Genomic DNA, 23848 nt, shown 5'->3' on the forward strand with positions numbered 1-23848 from the left:
CTATTTCGTCACAGGTTTGTGGCATCTTTCCATGTAAAGCATTGGTTCTCAACCATTTAGGGTTGCGAGGAGGGGGTCGCCAGATGCCTTCAAGAAGCCAAGAATATTTTGAGGCCATTTTTTTGCTTATTTTTTACTCTTTTTCTGCAACACCAAACTTGCTATATTTTAACCTATTTTCATCATTTTTTTTTGCCATATTTTTTCTCCTTTTAATGCATTTTTACTACATTACTCTTGTTTCTGCCACTTCATCAAATTTCAATGCCTTTTCTGCACATTTTTCCACTTTCAAGACATTTTCGGCATTTATAAACCATTTCCACCACTTTTCCCACCTGATGTCGCATATGTTGACCAATTACTGGGAGAGTTATTTATTCTTCAAAGGAGGGCACAGCAGAACCACTGGTCTAGTTACTGTCACTTGAAAAAATTTGGACAACAAAAATTTATTGTTGACAAAATTAACTCATATTGCTGTTTTAGCTGTGCAAAACTGGTCTGTGTCTGATCTTACATCCCCACACCTGCAGGTGCAGAGTTGATACTTTTGATTTGGATAAAAGCTTTATTTTTATCATTAAACAAATTAAGTGTCCGACACAATAACTTTGTCAACAATTTTCTGAAAATCATGAACTGGAGGCAAATATCCCTGGTGTCAAATTGACCCCAAGGGTAAAATGTGTTTGTAATATTTGAGGATAATAGTTTGATTTTCCATTCCATTCCTGGAGCATCTTCATCACAGCTTCACTAGTCATCTATAAATGATAGTTTAACCTTTATTCTGTAGTCCGAGATAAAGATACTAAGACTACATGTTGCGTCTGAACTCCATTTGTGTGGAAATGTCTCACCTTTAACTTTGTCACACTCCAGAACTTTCCCAAAGGTTTGAAAGAGCTGCTGGAGGTCCTCTGTGGTGCACATCCCACTCAGATTACCCACAAACACCTTGGTGGAGTGCAGAGGCCTCCCCCTTGACTCCTCCACCACCAGGTTTCGGCCCCGGAACTCCCTCCCATTCAGCTCGCGGATGGCGCGCTCGGCGGCGCCTTCGCCCTGGAGGTGCACGAAGGCAAACTGTCGCAGCACGCTGCAGCTGACCACCTGTCCGTACGGCTCAAAGATGGCCGACAGCTCCTCCTGACTGGTGTCCAACGCCAAGTTGCCCACGAAGAGCTTCACCGTGTTGCTCTTGTCCATGGCGCTGCAGAGGAAAGGCCAGAGATAAGTGGAGCTGTGTGAGGGTATCGCTGAGCCACGCCTCCTGCTGTTTGCCTCACTGAGAGGACAAAGGGCAACATGCACAGGAGCGCTACAGCTAGCAGTTACCACTGATTAGCCTCTGTTTGGACGGGAAGCATTACACACACACAGAACCCATGCGGACAACCTGAAAGTGCTGTTTGCTTTGCAAAGACACGCACAGATGAGCCGATAGCATGAGAAGCTAATGGTTAAACACACAATGAGGAGAAAGAAAAGAAACACAGACACAGGACAGGACAACACACACAAATACAAGATTATTCTGGATTATCATCAGTGGATTTGGATTCAAATTAGGATAAACACTTAGGAAAGTATATTATTGTTAAAAGCAAACTTGAGCTGTGTTGGAAATGTCACACTGTATTCTACACTACAAACTCAATGAGTATATACTGTCTACTACAGTATATACTATAAGATGATTAGGATGATGAGCCTTCCCACTGAAATATACTGTACTTCCAAGTTTCCCAAGATGCATTTCAGACAATAATGAAATACTCACATTACTGTAATTGAGTTGCTTTTATGGGTACTTTTTTGAGTATAAATCACTAATTTTACTTGTACTTGAGTAAGTTTTAAAAGAAGTAAAGTACCGTAATTCATTACATTTCTACATCCAGCCGTTACTGAGTAAATTATAATTTTTTGTGATTATCATTATTTTTATTTCTGTTTCATGGACTCTTCATAAACAGTTTATCAAGGCACATTGAACACAATCCATATGTTAGTAGTCATGCCATTTCTGATCAAAGCCACTTTCTTAGGTTCAGGTTGTAGTTTCTACCTATTATGTTGTTACCCACATGGCACTGTTCTAGAGTTCATAAATGTAGCTACACTTAATGCTACATTTATATTTTGAATTAAATTAATTGGTGTTATTTCATTTTTAAAAATGTTTTTTATTAAGTTCCAATAGCGCAAGATTTGGTCTCTTCCTTTTTAAGTTTATACATGAGATGTTTACTGTATGGGAACCGTGGCAAGATTTATTACCAAAAATAAACGTGAGGGTTGAAAGTAACTATTTACTTTTACTCTATTTTATTGAGCCACTTTTTACTTGTACTTGAGTATTTTATGTATGACTTACTTCTACTTGAGTAGGATTTATCAGTACTCTACTAAGGGAACATAGTGTAGGATCTGCCTTTTTTCCCCTTCTCCTTTCCTCACGTTTTTCCATTTTTCATCTAAGAATACGGGGCGCGGCCCTGGCGACGACCCACAGTTCTCCCGCTCCTGTCCTCCCATGTTATATGTGCTTGTCTTTTCATGTTTCCTGGATGGGATGAAACTGAAATACAAATGTCCCCTTTGTGGGACAAATAAAGGATATCTCATATCATCATCATCTAATAGTATGATTAGGATGATGAGCGTTCCCACTGAAGTATACTTCCAAGTTTCCCAAGATGCAATTGGAACCTACAACGACAAAAATTGATTGTCCACCTTTGAAAGTTCTGAAAACATTTTAAGTGAGAAAATGACCAAGTAGAATATCAACATGTGCTCATTTGATCCATAAAACTCACATTTCATTTAGACGTTTCCGAGATTTTTGGAGACATTGTGCTACTGACAAGAGTTAAAAAAAACTAGTGATAGACAAGAAGAGATGCTTTTGTTTGGAAAAAGGGATGTTTGATTTTTAGCTTGAAGCTGGTCCCAAGACTATTTTACATTCTGCTTGCAATTAGTATTTCCATGTAAACACGAAGCAGAACACTTTGATTCCAAATTAGGCATGCACGATTTTGACAAAAAACCTTATTGCGATTTTCCTGACAGATTTGATTTACGATTTTTAAAAACATTTTACACATCTAAATGCATATGCGTTTTATTTTTTTCCAAAGTCTATGTTTTCCACATTAATATTTTTTAAAAAAAAAAACAAAATTTTAAAAAATTAATCAATTTTTTCAGAAAATTAGTTTTTAACTCCTGTGAGGAAACAAAATAAATACTAATAAATAATAATAAAAAAAACTTAATGTATGTCCAAACTAAAGTAAGATACAATGAAAAGGTAGATATAAGTTAATAATATTAATAATTGATAAAATTTGTATAGCGCTTTTTGGACACTCAAAGACGCTTTACATGGGGAATAAGACATAACAAAACAAAAGCGTTTATGGAAAAGCCAGTTTGAACAGGTGGGTTTTGAGTAATGATGTGAAGTTTGGTCGTGAGTCCGAGTTTCTAATGAGCGGTGGGAGTGAGTTCCAAAGGATGGGGGCAACGATGGCGAAGGCTCGGTCTCCCCAGGTCCGGCGGTTAGTACGAGTGATGGGAGTTAGGCGCTTGGTGTCGGCTGAGCGGAGGTGGCGGGTGGGTTGGTGTTGTTGCAGAAGCTCGGTGAGGTAGGGCAGGGCCAGGTTATGGAGGGACTTGTAGGTGAAGAGGAGGAGCTTGTATTGAATGTGGTATTGAACGGGGAGCCAGTGGAGCTCAGCAGAGTTCTTGATGTATTGCAGTTTTTGGAGGTGAATGGTGGGAAGTCCTTAGAGAAAGCTATTACAGTAGTCGAGTCTGGAAGTGATGAAGGCATGGATGAGAATTTTAGCTGTTGACTGGTTAAGGGAGGGGCGGAGAAGGGCAATGTTGCGGAGGTGGAAGAACGATGTTTTAGTGATGTGGTTGATGTGTGTTCGGTATGAGAGGGTGGAGTCCATTATGATGCCGAGGTAGCGTACAGAGGGGGAGGGGGTGACATTGTGACAGTCGATGAGGAGGGTAAAGTTCTGGACAGAGGGGAAAAGAGATTTGGGGCCGGTGATGAGCAGTTTTGTTTTATTGCTGTTGAGTTTGAGAAAGTTATTGTCCATCCAGGTTTTGATATTGGAGATGCAGTTAGTGATGGTGGAGAGGATAACTGGGGTGATGGATTTGGTGGAGATGTAGAGTTGGGTATCATCAGCATAGCAGTGGAAGTGGAGTCCATGGTGGCGGATGACCGAGGGGAAGCATGTAGACGATAAAGAGGAGGGGGCCGAGCACTGAACCTTGGGGGACACCGTGGGTGACAGGAGCAGTGTGGGAGTTGCAGTGGTTAACAGAGATGAAGTGGTGACGGTCGGAGAGGTAGGAGGTGAACCAAAGGAGTGCTGTGCCGGAGATGCCAATTGATTGTAGACTGTGGAGGACAACTGTATGGTCTATTGTGTCAAATGCAGCGGAGAGGTTGAGGAGGAGGAGGATGGATAAGGAACCTAAGTCAGCGGCAAGGAGGAGATCGTTACTTTAAGAAGTGCTGTTACTGTGCTGTGAACGGAATCCGGATCGAAATGTTTCAAAGAGATGAGAGAAGTGGAGATGTTGGTGGAGTTGGGTGATGACGGCGTGTTCCAGAATATCAGAAAGATTGGAGATTGGTCTGAAGTTCTCCAAAGTTGCCGGGGTTGAGGCCGGGTGTGATGGTTGCAGGGCTTAAGCGGGGATGGGACAGATCCAGAGGTAAGGGAAGTGTTAATGATGCTGGTGATGAGAGTGCACAAGCTTGTGTCCTGTAACCATCTCTGATTAGCCAGCAGCCCAGGAAGGCGGTTCTCTGCATTTCTGATTGGTGAACATATATATCATCTGAGGTTACATTATCGCAGTAGTAATATCGATGCGATTAAGGTTAAACGTTCAGCCTTATTCTGAATAATTTCATTTTGAATTAAAAAACATCATGTAACCGTGGCCATTGCTTGAAGCACCTTAGTTTTGAATGTGAATGAGGAAGCCAGGGCACCCCATTCACATTTTTAAGGGTGGGGGTGTTATGGCTCCTCCCTCTCCACCTAAAACACCTGATTCAGATCAGTAATTAGGTGAAGAGGGAGGAGGATCTGTTATAAAAGGCCTGAGAGGACCAGAAGAAATGAGGCACACACCATCGACCAGCAGCAGACATGAGAAGAGTCCATGCTCCTCCACACTCGACAATTGTGAGTTTGTTATTTTAGTTTGGACAGGAGATTACTGGTGTTTCCTAATGTAGATTTTGTGTTTGTTGTAGTTTTGAGGCCAGACGCTGGTACACAAACACATTCCCTCTGATGAGCATCTACTTTAGCCAATAGGTCACTCTTAGGAATAATATATTTCACAAAGTGAAAGTACAGAAATACACTTGTTTAAGATTGTGTGCTGTTGTAATTAAATATATATATATATATATATATATATATATATAACAACTAAAGAATTTCAAAAATCTATTTTAATTTTTCAGAAATTTCAGGCAACCCCACATGGGGTTCCGACCCCAAGGTAAAAAAAATAAATAACTGATTTAGTGGCTCCTGGAAAGATTTATTTCTATAGTTTATCATTTCCGGTCATCACATCACATACAAATAAAAGGCACTATATTTGCTTAAAAAAAAAAAAAAAAAAGTATTCACCAGCGCGACTTATCTGTGCATTTTTAAAGAAAAATACTACATTTCTTGGAAGATGAATGATACAGCCCTTAAAATATGGCAAGTCCGTAAAGACATTAAATTATGAAAAATACATTTTCAAAAATGCCATGGGAAATTCTTCTTACTCACAAAAATTAAGGTCCACGTCCATCTTTTTGGGGTGCCACCAATGTGTTTAAAGAAAGATGTACAAAATGATTCCAAAAACACAAAGGAAAACTACAGAAAGACATATAACTATTTGGGGAAAGTATATTATATAGGTACAACATACATACTTTTTAAGGGAAAATACTACATTTCTTGAATGATATAGCCCAGAAAATATGGCAAGTTGGTAACAACATTAAAATGTGAAATAGCAATAAATCTAAATTGGAAATCATTTAAATGAGAGGCTACAATTTAAATAAAATTGTTTTAATCCCCTTTTGAAAAAGTATAATACATCCCTTATTTTGGTCCAATAGCAAATTCGCATTGCACATTTAAAAAGGTCTACGTCCCTCTTTTTGTGTATCTAGCTCCACCCCTCTGGGACTCCTGTCTGTGCACATATATGACGCACTGATACCTTTTTTTCCAAACCCGGTACAGGCGAAGTTCACCCTGTTGCACCTTTCCTCGTTCAACACTACTTTTTATGGCGGGCTGTAAATCAAAGGGCGCACTCTGCAACACGACACTCAGAGAATGGCATTTCTATTTTTTGGTTTAGGCTTGGCTAAGCTGACCTCGGCTGAAGGAAATCCTCCCACAGCAGGGATGTCACACTTGTTTTATATCATTTTAACTCTCTAAAAAAGTAATATTCTATTTTCACATTTTGTGTATTTGATCAAAATCAGGCAGAAGTGGCAGTACGACCAAAATCTATGGTCACATGATGTATGAATTTGGGCACTATCACACTTACTACCACCAGCATTAATGATGATTTCAAGTCTGAATGATTAATAGTTTCTGTAACACACTTTGAGTGTCTTGAAAAGTGCAATATATTATAAGCCTTGCATCAACAAATGAAGAAAGTTAAGACTAATTGACTCATGCAGGACTACAACAAAATTATGCAAAAAAAACTTCTAAATAAAGAAAAAACCCACAAATGATGACAAACGCACACAAAATGACTCCAAAAGGAATAAAAAATTAAAGAAATGTCTACAGAATAATTCCAAAAAAACAAGCAGGACAACAACACAAAATACTCCAAAAGGCATCAAAAATTAAAGAAAGGTACACAAAATGACTCCAAAAAATATTACACAGAAAAACTTAAAAATGACAAAAAACAAATCCTAACACACACAAGACAACAAAAACCCAAAACAACTCTAAAAAAAATTATAAAACAAACAAAAGAACTTAAAGAAAGTTATGCAAAATGATTCCAAAAACACGCAGGACCACGACAAAATGACGCAAAAATACAGAAAAACTTCAAAATTACACAAAAAACGACAACAAAAAAATACACAACATAAACAAAAAACAACAAACGGAAGCATCAAAAACAAAAGAAAGAACTACGAAATGACTCCAAAAACAAAACCAAAATAATTACACAAAAATACAAGAACTTTAAAATGCCAACAAAAACCCCAAAAACATAAAGATGACTCGAAAAACACAAAATGACATCAAAGAGACAAAATTACTCTAAATATCACACAAAAACCACACAACACCTTTGTTTCCTTATCAATGTTCTGATTGGTCATTGTTCTCAATGAACACATGAATGTTTAATAGTTAGTTTTGTGTAGTAGCTGTAGTTTAACATGGTACCAGTTGTTCTGCAGTAATAACTCGGTTCATTTGAGGTTCAGCGGTGAGAAAGAAGCTGCTTTGGCTTTTTGTGATGACGCTGCACTATGCTGAGTCATCACATTCCCTCGACAAACAAAAAATAAAAATAAAAAACCACTGAACACGCGATAAAAAAACCATTTTAAAGTGAACGTTCAGCTGCTGTTGTTGTGCACATGAACGTTAACATAGACGTGGATGCTCGCTGGTTCACCCCGTGCGCGTGTGTGTTACGTGTTTATAACGCAAAAAAATAACAATAATACACAAACATAAGCGGAAAACCGCTGGATAATTAGTGACGTCATTAAGGTAGTGGACATAGAATCCGCGGGAATGAGAGAGTAAAAAAAAAAAAAAGACGAAGAAGAAAAGAATGGCAATAAGGAAACAAAGCTCACACACACACATACAGCGGTGGTTCCAGCGGAGGGAAGGACGACATTTAAAGACAGACACACAACAACTACACACATACACACACAGCCTTCAGTGAAACACGAGGTCGTGTTTCAGGTGAGGCTCGTGACCAGTTTAGAAAAGGTGGAAGAAAAGCTTCTATTCTATTCTACCATCTTACCTCAACGGTGCAGTGTTTCAAAATGGTAGCGCCTGCTTCCGTTTGGACGACGGGGCATGCTGCTGTGGAGGGGAGGGGGAGGGGGAGGTGGGGGGATGCTGGAGTGCGCGCACACATACACAAACACAAGCGCGTGCACGGTTAATTCACTGTTCACTGCAGCGAAGACATGAATAAAGATGACCCTGATCCACAGAGAGCTGCTGCAACAAGTGGCAACATTCACATGGGAACGGAATTAAAAAAACAACAATAACATGGAGGAGCTTCAGCATTCCTTTATGTAGAATACATGAGATAAGATCAAATTAACTTTATTGATCCCCGGGGGGAAATGTGTATGTCACTGCAGCACAAGAATCAAGACTTCAAAAGTACCGTTAAAAAAAAAAGAGATTCAACTTTATTTATATGGTGCTAATTGCAACAAAGTCATCTCGAAGCGCGATCAAAATATAAAATTCGTAATAAAAGGGGGGGGGGGGGGGGGGGGGGGAACAAGCGTCAGGGACAGTGGGAAGAAACAACTCCCTTTTAACAGGAAGAAATCTCCAGCAGAACCAGGTTCAGAGGTGGCAGCCATCTGCGTCAACTGGTTGGGGTTAGAGGACAGAAGGACCAACAGAACAGGATAGAGAGATAGAACATCAGAGTGTCCCAGACTAGTTGAGCCGTGAACCACAGATCAGGAATTGCCATCATCAGCTTCACGACACCTGAAACAGAGAATGGCGAGGAGAAAGCACAGACTGCAGAAAAAAATTATACACTATTAGCAGGTCTGCCTACATGGTTTTGGGCTTTGTTCCTGGTGGTTTGGTTAACGTCTAGCGGCGTCTCCATGGTCTGTAAATGTGGCGTTACAGACAAGACCTTATCCACTGTAGTGGTTAGTTTAACGCTACTATATGGTATACGCTTTAGCAAATCTCTTCCCGTAGATTGCTAATTTCTTTGTTGGCGTATAGAAATAAAATGTCTATCTCTGACGGTGGCTGAGGATCGGCGTCTCCATTGTCTGTAGATGCGGCCATTACAAACGAGCCCATGTCCGCTCTAGTGGTTGGGTTAATGCTATTATACAGAATACGCTTTAGCAAACAAGTAGGTTTTGAGTTTAGCCGTAAAGTTGGAGAGAGTTGCGGCCTCCCATACTAAGACTGGGAGCTGGTTTCAAAGGCGAGGAGCCTGGTAGCCGTACGCTGTGCCTCCCATTCTACTATAAAGAATAATTACACTATTAAAATAAAAATAATTGCACTATGTGTTTTGAATGATTAAAAGGAAAGGAGCTTCACTAGATCAATTCAACCCTCTGATTATCCTCATGATATCAGAATCAGAATCAGAATCAGAATCATCTTTATTGGCCAAGTGTATGTTGTACACACGAGGAATTTGACTCGGTCAACTGTGCTCTCTCCAATAGTGAAACATTCAATAATAAACAATCAACTAGAAGAGATGATAATAAGTATAAACATAAGTATAAATATAAACAGTAGTTAGACTAGAATGTGCAAATAACAAGATGATAATAATAATAATAATAATAATAATAATAATAATAATAATAATAATAATAGTAATAATAGTATAAAAAAAAATAAACAAATACAAAATAAAAGTTAAAAAAAATAAGATAAAAAAGAACGAAAAAAGATAATAGAAAAAAAAGATAATAATAAAATATAATAATAATAAAAGGAAAATAGTGCAGTAGAGCATTGATAAGTAGTGCAGGAGAACATTTAAATTAAAGGTATGTACATGAACATTCTCAGTGTCAGATTGATCCAGGGTTGTTATGTTTGGTTCCAGGGTTTTTCCACAGAAACAGGACTGACACTCTTTGACTGTTTAGTGTTGATCAGAGTGACAGCCTGGGGGAAGAAACTGTTTTTATGGCGGGTTGTTTTGGCGTACAGTGATCTGTAGCGTCTGCCAGAGGGGAGGAGTTTAAACAGATTGTGTGCAGGGTGGGAGGGGTCTGCAGTGATGCTACCTGCCCGTTTCCTGACCCTGGACAGGTATAAGTCTTGGATGGAGGGCAGATCAACACCAATGATCTTTTCTGCAGTCCTGACTATCCTTTGTAGTCTGTGTCTGTCTAGTTTGGTTGAAGATCCAAACCAGACAGTGATGGAGGTGCACAGAACAGACTGAATGATGGAGGTGTAGAACATTATCAGCAGCTCCTGGGGCAGGTTGAACTTCCTCAGCTGACGCAGGAAGTACATCCTCTGCTGTGCCTTTTTCCTGGTTGAGTCTATGTGGGAGGACCACTTCAGGTCCTGTGAGATTGTGGATCCCAAGAACCTGAAGGAGTCCACGGTAGCCAATTCCCTATTTAAAATGGTAAGGGGGGGGAGTGGGGGGGGATTTCTCCTGAAGTCCACTGTCATCTCCACAGTCTTGAGTGGGTTCAGTTCCAGGTGGTTCTGACTGCACCAAAGAGCCAGCTGTTCCACCTCCCGTCTGAAGGCAGACTCGTCCCCGTCCCGGATGAGACCGATGACGGTGGTGTCATCTGCAAACTTCAGGAGTTTCACAGAGGGGTCCCCTGAGGTGCAGTCATTGGTGTAGAGGGAGAATAGCAGTGGGGAGAGAACACACCCCTGGGGGGCGCCAGTGCTGAGTGACCGGGTGCCAGATGTGATGCTTCCCAGCCTTACTTGCTGCTTCCTGTCAGTCAGGAAGTTGGTGATCCACTGACAGGTGGAGGCCGGCACTGTGAGCTGGGTGAGTTTCTGGTGAAGGATGTCCGGGATGATGGTGTTGAACGCAGAGCTGAAATCCACAAACAGGATCCTAGCGTAGGTCCCTGGGGAGTCGAGGTGGTGCAGGATGTAGTTCAGACCAATGTTGACTGCATCCTCGACAGACCTGTTTGCCCGATAGGCAAACTGCAGGGGGTCCAGCAGGGGTCCTGTGATCTTTTTCAGGTGGCTCAGAACCAGCCTCTCAAAGGACTTCATGACTACGGACGTCAGAGCAATGGGTCGATAGTCATTAAGTCCTGTGATGGCAGGTTTCTTGGGGACTGGGATGATGCTGGAACTTTTGAAGCAGGAAGGTACTTCACACAGCTCCAGTGATGTGTTGAAGATCCGTGTGAAGATGGGGGCCAGCTGCTCAGCACAGGCTTTCAGGCAGGAGGGAGATACTCCGTCTGGTCCTGGAGCCTTTTTGATCTTTTGTTTTTTGAAAAGCTGGCACACATCTCTTTCATTGATCTTCAGGGCAGGTGGGGGGACAGAGGGAGAGGTAGGGGGGGAAGTAGGGGGAGCAGGAAGGGCAGAGTCCAGGTGATGGGCTGATGCTAATGAGCTGGGGGGTGGGTGTGAAAACCTGCAGTAGAAGCTGTTCAGGTCTCTAGCTAGTCTTTTGTTACCAGTAGGGTGGGGGGAGGGTTTCCTACACATTTGATCCTTGGGGTAAATCTGACCCCAGAGTCATTTGCCTCCAGAAAATCAGGTTCTTCGTCTGTCTCAGGAACAATTTCTCTACGTCACTTTCACTGTGAAAGAGCTGTTCCAAAACATCACTGATTGTAAACCTTTAAAGTCATATATGGCTCCCACACAGGTTTACACAGCTAAAACAGCTTGGGATCAAATGTGTTTAGCACATTGAAAAAATATCATCACAATAACGTTATGCTTAGTAAATTGTAACCAGCAAATTAGGAAAATTCATGAAATATGACGCAGTATAACTAATATTTTTCGATGATAAACCTTGAATGTTGTCAAATTGACCATAAGGATAATAGGAGTGTTTAAGGAATTTATATTTATATAATACTTATGTTTGAGATGGTGTGTGGTAAAGAATATGATAAAATATGTTAATAATAATGAAAAAATATTTTAATACACAATTTTAATATTTTTTATCAATTACTAGATATTTCAGGTGACAATAAGGCAAGGCAAATTTATTAATATAACTAGACTGACTAATTTTTCAAAAATACATGTGAACAAAACAACATTATATTCACAGTTTACTGTTTATTTATTGCCCTACTAACCATATATTTTTTATATATGTATGTGTATTAAGGTAGGCTATTTATGTTTTTATATTCCACATGTGTAATAATGGTAAATATTAGGATTGGGACGATACGGAGTTCATATACGATACACAATATTGGTTTCACGTGATCAATACAATTCTTCCAATCGGCATTTCCATATCATGTCTTTGTTGTGATTCAACATCCTAGTCTTGGTCTTATTATTCTTTTTATTCTCTGCCTGTAGGACAGTGGATGTGATTTGCATTGTTGCTATAATTTAGCATCAATCCGTGCAGCTGTTTTATTATATATATATTTAATAATAATGGCTAATAAAGCACCTCTACACGCCTAATAAATATTGATGGGTTTTATTTTAACATAATAATGAAAAATCTACTTTTAAAGAGATAATGTTTCCAAAGTGTACACGAGTTTAACTCATAAATAAAGATGTGAGGCTGGTTGTTAAAGTGTGGGTGGAATTTCAAACAACGAGAAGGTTATTGAACTATAGTTTTTAACTTTTTTTTTTTATTTTTTTTTAAAAGTACGCCTCCATCTTTTTCCTTAACACTAACAGAAACTGCTTTAACCCTGGTTGGCCTTTAACTCCCACCTAACACTATGTAACTGTAGTGGGATTCAGGTGCCACTAGGAGGAGCCAAAGCTGAGTCATTTCCCTGCCTGGCTTCATCTCTCACAATGCTTAACAATAAATGTAGGATATATTGTCTGCTGTAAGTAGTGGTTGGTGTTTCTAATGTATGATTAATTGTGCCACCCGAAAACAACTCCTTAAAAACGCACAAAAGGAGTAAAAGCTACAAAACGGCAAGAAAAACTTGATCAAAACCAGAACAATAACGCACAAAATCATTAAAAACTACACAATGGAAACAAAACCACAACAATAATACATTAAATCACTAAAAATTACTCAATGGCAATAAATAAACACAAAAATAGCACACAAAATGACTAAAAAAGTACAAAATGGCAACAGAAACACAATTAAAACCACAATAACACACAAAATGACTCCATAAACACACAATATAACTTAAAAAACACACAAAATAACTAAAAACTACATAATGGCAACAAAAAACACAATTAAAACAACGACGCACAAATGACTCAACCAAAAAACACGAGTAAAAACTACACATTGGCAACAAAAAACACAATAAAAATGACAATAACGCACAAAATGACTCAGTAAGCACACAAAATAACTGTAAAATCCCCCATAACCACAACAAAAATGTACAAAATGACTAAAAACTACAGAATGGCAACAAAACCACATAAAAAGAATCCATAACAATCTAGAACCATAATAAAAATAAATGAAACGTAGAATATCGCTACAAAAAACCATGACAAATATAGAGGCAAATTAAAAACCACAACAAATATACACAAAATGACGACAAACGCACAAATTGACTCCAAAGATAAATCCCATAGTAATTAAGAAAATATTTTATTCCTTGTTTTTGTTTCTTTACAAACGCAAATTTATCCGACCCACTTCTCAGTGACATTTAGAAAGTGACGGAACATGTTCAGAAAATGTCGACGAAAGCAAACAAAACCTTATTTATATACAATATATTGATCTTATATTTAATATTTTACATTTCTTTATCCTGAGCATAGTCAGTGTTGCCAGATTGGGCAGTTTTCCTTTCTTTGTTGCTGTTATTTATTAATTTTAAACTCCTAACAGGCATTTTAGGGGCTGGGAATCATCTGCTGTATCTGGCAACCCTGAGCAGAACAGGCAACACGTATTTGAGCTTATTCAGACAGTGCAAGTATTTAGACTGTCGGAGGAAACCAGCAGAATCAGGGAGAACATGCAAATCACACACAGAAAGCCTGAGACCTGTTTTCCAGCCTATGATGGATTAGCTTAGAGGTTTTTACGATTAAACCTGACATTTGAATTATTAGTGATCTTAAAAGTAACTTTTTGTGATTTGTTCCCTAAAATGTTTTTTGTTTTAAGTGTTTCTAGAGCAGAAAATGGTTATTTTTCTCCATTTTCTCTCAGTAGTCATTTTCACAGATGAGCCGACGGCGTTTCTGTGGCTTTGCTTCGACCGGGCCCTGCGATTGGCCGGTCCCTCTCCTCCCACAGCGTGACGCCGTCACACGCACACACCTGTTTAGGGTTCTGGAAGAGCCCGGCAGAGCGTGCGATGATCCCACAGGCCAGTCTGAAACATTACAGAGACACAGAGTTAGAAAACGTGGGAATAAATGAGTTTAGAACAGAAGGAGTCTGAGATCAGAGCCCTGAGGAACTCCACAGAACATCATTAATCTGTCAGATATAAGGTTTTCAATGTTCACAACTCCACTTCTCCAAGTGGGATTTAAACCATAACAGCGTTTTCAAGGCGGGGCAATATTCCAAAATTAAAGATATCCATTTTTTTTCAAATGAGATATAGAATAAGACAAAATAATTAACACTAATAATATAGCTTTATTTTAATATAGCATTCATTCAAGAGCTTTATTTTAATAAACCGCTATTTTTAATCAAGCTTAATTTTAATAGAGCTTTATTTTAATATAGATTTATTTTACTATCGCTTAATTTTACTATAGAGCTATTTTTTATTTATTGCTTTGTTTTAATATTGTTATTTTAATACAGCTTTATCTTAATTGTGCTTTATTTTGATAGCGCTTTATTTCAATACAGTGTTTTAATAAAGCTTTATATTAATATAGCTTTATTTTACTATGGCTTTATTTTGATAGTGTTATTTTAATAGAGCTTGCAACTCCTCCACAGTAAAAGCTCTCCGAGGTGAGGTCCACGAGCCCTTTCAAAATAAAGTTATCGGAACATTCATAAAACCATAAAACTGAAATATCTGTTTTTTTTTTTTTTTTTTAATTATTGTAGTTGTTTTAAGCAGGTAAATAAAAAATGGTGGTCCACGGACCAGTGATTGGGGACCACTACCTTAGAGAACACAGACCATGTTGATACTCTGATCTAGAATCCTCTTTCTTGTGAGACTTTATCTCGTATGTTTGTTTTGTAGAGCTTTCGTCTCGTCGCTGTAAAATGAAAAATGACTCCCACCTTTCTCCAGAGTTCCCAGTGTGTTTGGAGAGCGGATGACTTCCTCGGCCCAGGTCGTCTTCTCCGGCATCGATAACCAGCGATCGACCAATCACGTCCCACACCTGAGAGCAGAGCAGCGAGGTGAGCATATGCACTACTGCGTGTGTGTGTGCGTGTTACCTTCAGCTGAGAGTCTTCTAGTCTAAACGAGGCTCTTCCATCTTCTGCGGCCACAACGTTTCCCAGATCACCAACGTGCTACAAGAAAAATGCACAAATGCACTAAATGGCTCCAAACCAGACAAAATTACAACAAAAATACACAAAGATACTAAAAACGAACAAAACTAAAACATAGAAAACACACACACTTTGGAGGTATACTATGAAGCTAGATTTCCTGTTATCGCACTAACTTCCAGGATTTAATCAGCGTGTGCTAACATCATACGGAGCCAAATCACCATGGTAACTTAGGCTGAACGACTAACCTGGTCAGGAGCAGGTTTTGCTCTGACTAGGATCTTAGGGAGTACTAAAGCCCCGCCTCCTGAGGTCATTAATTCATTAATTAATTCATTCAAATGTGATGGTGAGGCTAACAGGATCAGCAGGAACATATTACAGTTAAAAAATGTGCTCTCATCCCAGTGTGTGTGTGATAATTAGGTTTACCTGAATAGAAAAACGTGTATGCTGTAATAAAGTTTACCTGATCAGAGCGCTGGCCGTTTATCATCCAATGGATTAACATCATAAATAGTCTCACGCTTTTACGCATTAACCGAGTCTGCGATTCGCTGCCAGCATTCCCTCCTGCTGCGCGCTGCACTAACACTGTTGCTCATGGATTTAAATTAATTTGTTTAAGATCATAAGCTGTTCCTCCATTGTAAAGACGCTCGCTCTGCCAGGTTCTCCATTGACTGGTCAGACGCTGCAATCTCCACCCCTTTTATGTGAACGCGCACGTACCCAGGCTGAAAACACTTGGCTTAAATTAGCGTGTTGTTATCGACCTACGTAGGACAGCTTCTCTCTGACAGGGAATGTTTGGTTAGTTAAAGCCCGCTAACGGAGCATAGGGCCTAAAGAGAATGACAAGAAAAACACAGAAAATGATGCAAAAACGCACACGACCTAACCACAAATGTGCAAAATACCACAGAAATGTAGAAAACGACAGATAACATGACAAATGCTAAAAACAAAATGACAACAAAAACAGAAAATAACGCTAAAGACCCCCACAAAATGACAGAAAAACAAACCAAAACCTGTTCTTATCTGAATTATAAATCCTGAATCATCACATATTCCTCGAATGAGATTTCCTTATTTTTACATGAGCACAGTTGTTTGTTTTTTTTTATTAATGGTTTAAAGTGTATAAAAGACACGCTTACGTCGTCTCGTTAAATGAATGAAACCAAAGATGAACAAACCAACGTTACCCGTTCAGTGTCGGCCGGTCCACCGTGTGACTTTCCAAAAGGATTATAGTGTTCACCACAGCTGCACAAAAACACACAGACACTCACTAAACTGCACCATTTTCTATAGTTTATATTTCTGTCTTATTTTTACACTTACTTTTGTATTCATGTTTTTTTTTTTATTGCCATCTGTGTATATTTTTGTGTGTGTTTTTTTTAAAGTACGAAAAAACAAAGGGTTTGTCGGCTCATACAGTATTTTGTGGTCATTTGTTGTTTTGTGATTTCTGTGTATTTATTTCTGTCATTTCATATATTTTCCAGTTAATTACTTGCAGTTGTCTTGTGTGTTTGTGGAGTAATCTTACATATGTGAGTTGTACTGTATGCATTTTTCTGCATTTTTAGTAATTTTTTTATGCTGTTGTATATTTTTTTTGTGTATTCTGTCGCTTTGTGTGTGTGTGTTTGTGATAGTGTATTTTTTGTTGTTGTTGTTTGGTATATTTTTGTAGTAGTTTTGGGAATAATTGTGTATTTTTGTTGTCCTGTATGCATTTTTCTGCAGTAGATATACTGGTAGTATCGTTTTTTTGTGCATTCTGTCATTTAGTGGTATAAATTATTATTTTATAAATCTCATTTTAGGGATTTGTGTATTTTTGTTGTTGTATGGTATATTTTTGTAGTAGTTCTGTTTGTTTGTGGAGTCAATTTGCCTATTTTTGTTGTACTGTATGCACCTATTTTTTGGAGGTTTTTTTGTTGCTTTTTTGTGTATTCATTTTGTGTTTTTTTTTTTAAATCTTATTTTGGTGATTCTGTGTATTTATTTGTTGTTGTTTGGTATTATATTTGTAGTTGTCTTGTGAGTAAATTTTATTTATTTTTTTTAGCCAGATGGAGGGTGCTGTTTTTATGTTTATTCAAAACTGAAATTAAAGACAAGTGTTGACATCAAGAAACAACAACAATTACTGTATAATTATGAAAGAAGGATGACTAAAACTAGGACTAAACTAAATAATTAGGGGTAAACTTGCGTAAAGGGGCGGGACATGACATCAAAGGAGCCAATCAGGGCTAATATCTGAGTTTAAATTAATCAAAGTGAATGTACAGTATGTGTGTAAACTTCTACCTGAGGCAGTCCTGAGTCAGATCTCCCAGCGTGTGCACGTGAAGGCCGTGCGCTCCAGGTTTCAGTCCGTCTACGGTGCCGTCGATCAGGCAGCGTTCCTCAGAGAGCTGCAGGAACCGAACCACGCCCTGGATGGAACCGGATCCAGACAGCATGGCTACGGCAGCCCCCAGGTCTGACAGGGAAGGGGGGGAGGGGTGACCTTTGACCTTTACTGCTTACAGGAACATGTCCAGTGCTCAGCGTCCATAAAACCACATCACATGTTCACCGTTAAAACGTTACTAGTCATATAAAATATAATGTGTTTATGGGAATACCAATCAGGTGAGGTATGGGAACTATTCTAATTGTAATCGCTTAATTTACAATTGATGTAATTATATCAATCAATCTTTTATTTGTATAGCACCAAATCATAACCAATGGTATCTCAAGACACTTTACAGTAGAGCAGTCTTAAGGACGGACTCTTCATTTTATGGATACACACATATGCATATATACGTATATACACATACATATGTATCCCACACCCAACATGAATTCATCATGGCGGCAAGGAAAACCTTCTGTTAAGCAGCAGGAACCTTGTGTGGATCCCATTCCTATGATGAACAGCCATCCACGTTATGCTGTGTTGGGTGTGTGCAGAGAAAAGGGTGGAGACAGAGCCGCTGAGTCTCTGTAACTCCACACTAAGGATCCCACGGACCTGCAAGACAAAAGCCAGAAGGAGTACAGGAGCAAACACACAAGGGAAGAAGCAGACATAGAGGGAGTGTTAGAGAGAGGAATGGGACCCTCTCCGGTCCCTCTCTAACCTAAATGACCTCTCTCTTAACGCCCTCTCCAACCTCTCTCCAACCGAGCGTGCCAGACCCCCCCACCGGCAGTCTATGCCTATTGCATCTTAATTATGAGCTATGAGCTGGTTCCTAACTAAAAGCTTTACCAAAGAGGAATGTTTTGAGCCTAACCTTAAAGGTAGAGAGGGTGTCTGCCCCCCGAACCGTGGTTGGTAGATGGTTCCAGAGAAGTGGGGCCTGATAACTGAAAGCTCTTCCTCCTATACTACTTTTAGAGACAAATGGAACAACGAGCTGTCCAGCATTTTGAGAGCGTAGTGTTCTGGGGGGATTGTATGGCACTATAAGCTCCTTGAGATAGACTGGTGCCTGTCCATTTAGGGCTTTATAAGTAAGAAGAAGAATCTTGAATTCTATTCTATATTTTATGGGAAGCCAATGCAGAGAGGCTAATACAGGAGTAATGTGATCTCTTCTCCTAGTTTTAGTCAGTACACGTGCTGCAGCATTTTGAACCAGCTGAAGTGTCTTAAGCGACTTGCTTGGGCAGCCTGCTAAAAGAGAATTACAATAATTCAGTCGAGAGGTAACAAAAGCATGGACTAGCTTTTCGGCGTCGCCCTGAGACAGGATAGATCTGATTTTAGCAATGTTACGGAGATGAAAGAAGGCAGTTCTTGAAGTTTGTTTTATGTGAGAGTTGAAGGATAAATCCTGATCAAATAGAACCCCAAGGTTTCTAACAGTTGTGCTTCGTGCCAAAGTAATGCCATCTAGGGCAGTTAGGCTAGCATAGGTTTCTCTAAGGTGTCGTGGGCCCAGTACAATGACCTCAGTCTTGTCTGAGTTGAGAAGAAGAAAATTTTGGTCCATCCAGGCCCTATTGTCCTTTAGACAGGCCTCAAGTTTAGATAGCTGATTTGTCTCACCTGGCTTCATTGATACATACAGTTGGGTATCATCAGCATAGCAGTGAAAGTTAACAGAGTATTTTCTCATAACATTACCAAAAGGGATCATATAGATACAGAAGAGGATTGGACCTAGTACAGAGCCCTGAGGAACCCCGTAGCTTACTTTAGTGTACACAGAAGACCTATTATTCACGTGTACAAACTGGTACCTATCAGATAGGTAGGACTTAAACCAGTTTAGGGCAGTCCCTGTGATTCCAAGTAATTCCTCTAATCTCTCTAGTAGAATATAGTGATCTATAGTGTCAAAAGCTGCACTAAGATCTAATAAAACCAGCACTGAGAGTCGTCCTTCATCTGAAGCCCAGAGTAGATCATTAGTTACTTTAACTAAAACAGTCTCTGTGCTGTGTTGAGCTCTAAAACCTGACTGGAAGTCCTCGAACAGGCTGTTGTTTTGAAGGAAGTCACAGAGCTGAGCCGCCACAACTTTCTCAAGAATCTTTGAAATAAAAGGAAGATTAGATATAGGCCTGTAGTTTGCTAAAGTGCTGGAATCAAGAGTAGGTTTTTTGAGAAGGGGTTTGATTACAGCTACTTTAAAGGACTGTGGCACGTAGCCTATTGATAGGGATATATTTATTGTCTCCAACAAAGATGGGCAGACCAGGGGAACAACTTCTTTAAACAGCTTAGTTGGGATCGGATCTGAAAGGCAGGTTGATGGTTTGGAGGATGAAATATTAGAGTTAAGTTCCTGAAGTCCTATATGTGTGAAACAGTTTAGGTTAGGCCTATTTACATTTAATGGTACAGCAGGCCCAGGTGAAGGCAGGGAGTGGCTAATTTTATCTCTAATCTTGCGAATTTTATCGTTAAAAAATGTCAAAGTCCTCACAGCTGAGGGCTAGAGGAATCATGGGCTCAATAGAGCTCTGACTTTGTGTTAGCCTGGCTACAGTGCTGAAAAGGTACCTCGGATTATTTTTATTTTCTTCAATTAGTGAGGAATAGTATGTAGATCGACTATGTCGTAAGGCTGTCATGTATTTACTATGGCTTTCTTGCCAGAGTATTCGTGACTCCTCTGTTTTATTGGAGCGCCACATTCTCTCTAATTTACGGGTTGTTTGTTTGAGTGTGTGAGTTTCAGAGCTAAACCACGGAGCTTTCCTCTGACGTTTAATAGTTTTTTCCCTCAATGGGGCAATTGAGTCCAAGGTGGATTTTAGTAGACTAGCAGAGCTATCGACAAGCAGATCCAGTTGAGAGGGGTTATAATTAATATCATAGTTATTTATTGGATGGTGCACTGAGTTTAAGGCAGCAGGAATGGCCTCTTTAAATTTAGCCACAGCACTATTGGACAGATTTCTACTCGTAACTATTTTATTGCACAGTGCGAGATCCTCTAGGATAATGTTAAAAGATATCAAAAAGTGATCTGATAGCAGAGGATTTTCAGGGTAGACTTTTAGTTCATTAATATCAAGGCCATATGTTAGAACAAGATCAAGAGTATGATTTAAACAATGAGTAGCTTCATTAATAGTTTGAAAAAAGCCAAGTGAGTCTATTAGGGACATAAAGGCTGAGCTCAGGCTATCACTATCTTTGTCAACATAGATATTAAAATCTCCTACTATCAGTATTTTATCAGAACTGAGGACTAAGTTTGATATAAACTCAGAGAATTCTGATAGAAATTCAGAATAAGGGCCTGGAGGACGGTAAATTATCGCAAATAAGACTGGCTGGCAGGTTTTATAGTTGTAATTTTTATTTAAAGATTTGTGTTTTGTTGTCATTTTCTAAATATCTGTGGTATTTTTGCATGTTTTTGTTGTCATTTTTAGTTTTTCCCGTCATTTTCTATATTGCTATCGTTTTTTTTTTTTTCATTTTCTAAATATTTGTGTGTTTTTGATGTCATTTTGTGTTCCCCCCCCCCCATCATTTTCTTTATTCTTGTCATATTCTATATTAATTTCGTCATTTTCTATATTTATTTGGTATTTTTGCAATTTTTTGTTGTCAATTTGTGGGGGATTTTTCCGTCATTTTCTGTGTTTTTGTGTGTTGTCATTTTCTATATTTCTATGGTATTTTTTGCATGTTTTTCCCATCATTTTCTGTATTAAATTATTGTATTCTTGTTGTCATATTCTGTGTTTTTGTTTTCTGTTTTGTCGTTTCAAATTCAATTTCCTGAAAAAAGTTGTCTGGATAAATGAAACCTTAACATATTATTAGAAAAGAAAAAAAAGACAAAATGAACTTGATGGAATAATATTGGGTAATTAACTGTATTAACCATGTTTGGGAGTATTATAGAAAGTTTAATAGCTAGTATTGACAGCCCCCTCCTCACCTCGCTCTGAGCCCCCAATGCCCTTCAGCACGGCCCTGCGTCCTGTGCTTTCGATCAGTTTTTGGACTTCTGCACTGGTTAAAGACGACTCCACCAACACCTGCTCCGTACCCACGTCCACAGATAGCGACTTCACTCCTGCACACAAACAATTTAGCCTTTGGCTTTGTCACGTCACAGGAGACTAAAAAATGTGTTAAAATGTCCAAATATTTACTTTGTGCAAAGATGTGGCATTTGTAAAGTTGACATACAGAAAATAAAAGAAGCTGAAAGTCAACCACCATAGAAGCTGTGTTGCCAGGTTGGGTTTAGAGTCCAAACTTGGTGGTTTAGAGCAGTCCACCAAAATAAATATGTAAATCCTTGTTTTAATTAGAAATAAAATGGGTCAAAAGTGACCAAAAATGACAAAATTAGAGTGGGCAAAAATGGACAGAAAGTGGTAAAAAGGGTTTAAAAGTGTCAATATAGGAACAATTAGTTTAAATGGACAAATAATGTGGTTCCATAGGCATAAATTAGTATGAAATATGGTGAAAAGAGGTTAAAAGTGACAATAATGGGTCAACATAGGCAACAGTGGAAAGGGTTTAAATATAAGTGCCAAAAATGTCTTCAAAGTGGAAAAAATGTGCAGTAAAGGCAGTGAAATGTGATGCAGAAATGTAATAAAAGGAGAAAAAATAAGGCAAAAAAAGTGATAGGTTAAAATATGGCAAATTTAGTGTAGTTGCAGAAAAAGGGTAAAAATAAGCAAAAATGCTTTGAAATTTGTTTTATTTAACGTGTAAAACTACTTAAATCTCTTTCTTTTTTTTTAACCTACATACAAATATTTGTAAACGTAGTGTACACAAATAGATTTTAGGAAACTTTCTTCAACTTTACAGAAAAAAATTAAACAAAAAGCAAAACTTTAACACATTTAAAGCCTAGTTAACATAGTTAATAATTAAATAATTAAAAATTAAATTGTATTGTTGTTGTATTCATTTTATCTTCGTTGCACTATTTTTTTCGGGTTTTTTTGTGTGTTGCTTTCTTTTCTTTTTTTAAATTGCCAATTTCCACAGAGGGATGAATAAATAATCTCTATCTCTAAATCCTTTTATTTTTTCTGTTGTATAAAAATCGTGTAATAAAGGACGAATTGACCTCTTTATTGTTATTTTGTAACTTTATATGTAATTGTAAACTAATGAAACCGGAACGCACAGTTTTTAACAGGTGTTAAATCTGTGACGTAGTTGGTGTCTCACCTGGTTTACCCTCCAGAGCCTCACGCACGCTCCGTGCACAGCTTTCACACGACATCTGGACGGAAAACTCCAGCTGTGGAAGGACAATGTGGACATTTTAAACAGCTGCAGCTCAAACACCGAGTAACATCTGTGAGTGTGGAGCTGCTTCACGTCAAAACAATGTGTTTTCAACCTCAACAGTGGCAAAAAAAATGCTTTATTTACGATATAATCACGTAAATACTACATAAATATGTAGCAGTGGTAACTATCAAACCTTTGTCGGCCTCCCTGAGTCCATTGTTTCCCAGCACGCAGCGGTTTGATTGTTAGAAACGGAGTAAAAGCGAAGAATTTGACAGTTTTCTGTAACCGGAAGTGAGAGGGATGTACTTTCGAACCAGAGCCGCCATCTTGGTGAGGTCGAAGTGAGCTGTGGCTGTATTACCGCCATCTAGTGGTCAGTACTGGGAACTACAGGCCTCCGTGTTGAAAATGAGTTGGAAAAAATGTAGTTTGTGTATATTAAACTATTTTGAAATTATTAGATTAAACTAAATTATGTTGTATTATATTAAATTATAAGCTGCTCACAATAAATAAAATGGATAGGACCAGAAAACAAAACAAAGGATAGTAGAAAATGTTTATCTGACGTTACATCCAGTTTTTGAGGTGTAAATTTGCTAGACCAGAAAACTAGAA

General features: G+C 38.6%; 2 protein-coding genes across 3 annotated transcripts in view; both read right to left on the reverse strand.

The window, feature by feature from the left end:
- LOC114480462 (RNA-binding protein 4-like) overlaps positions 1–8174 on the reverse strand; it is a 16868-nt gene extending 8694 nt beyond the window's left edge. The window contains exons 1-2 of the mRNA XM_028474615.1: positions 8107–8174; positions 864–1216 (exon numbers count right to left, since the gene is read on the reverse strand). Coding sequence (XP_028330416.1) covers positions 864–1212 — 349 coding nt within the window. The 5' untranslated portion in view covers positions 1213–1216; positions 8107–8174. The remainder of the gene's footprint in view (positions 1–863; positions 1217–8106) is intronic.
- Positions 8175–13601: 5427 nt separating this feature from the next.
- Positions 13602–23557, reverse strand: ccs (copper chaperone for superoxide dismutase). Of its 2 annotated transcripts, none has more exons than XM_028474559.1 (8): positions 23421–23557; positions 23162–23234; positions 21900–22037; positions 17806–17980; positions 16683–16743; positions 15409–15486; positions 15247–15350; positions 13602–14362 (listed from the first exon to the last, which is right to left on the reverse strand). In XM_028474559.1, exons 1-8 carry the CDS (start codon positions 23442–23444, stop codon positions 14206–14208), a joined length of 810 nt encoding a protein of 269 aa, XP_028330360.1. In that variant the 5' UTR covers positions 23445–23557; the 3' UTR covers positions 13602–14205. The 2 variants fall into 2 exon arrangements, with proteins under 2 accessions (XP_028330360.1, XP_028330359.1); XM_028474558.1 differs by having other exon boundaries at positions 17806–18019.
- Positions 23558–23848: the final 291 nt, after the last annotated feature.

Source organism: Gouania willdenowi, chromosome 18 (genome assembly GCF_900634775.1).
Source record: "Gouania willdenowi chromosome 18, fGouWil2.1, whole genome shotgun sequence".
Lineage (NCBI taxonomy): Eukaryota > Metazoa > Chordata > Actinopteri > Blenniiformes > Gobiesocidae > Gouania > Gouania willdenowi.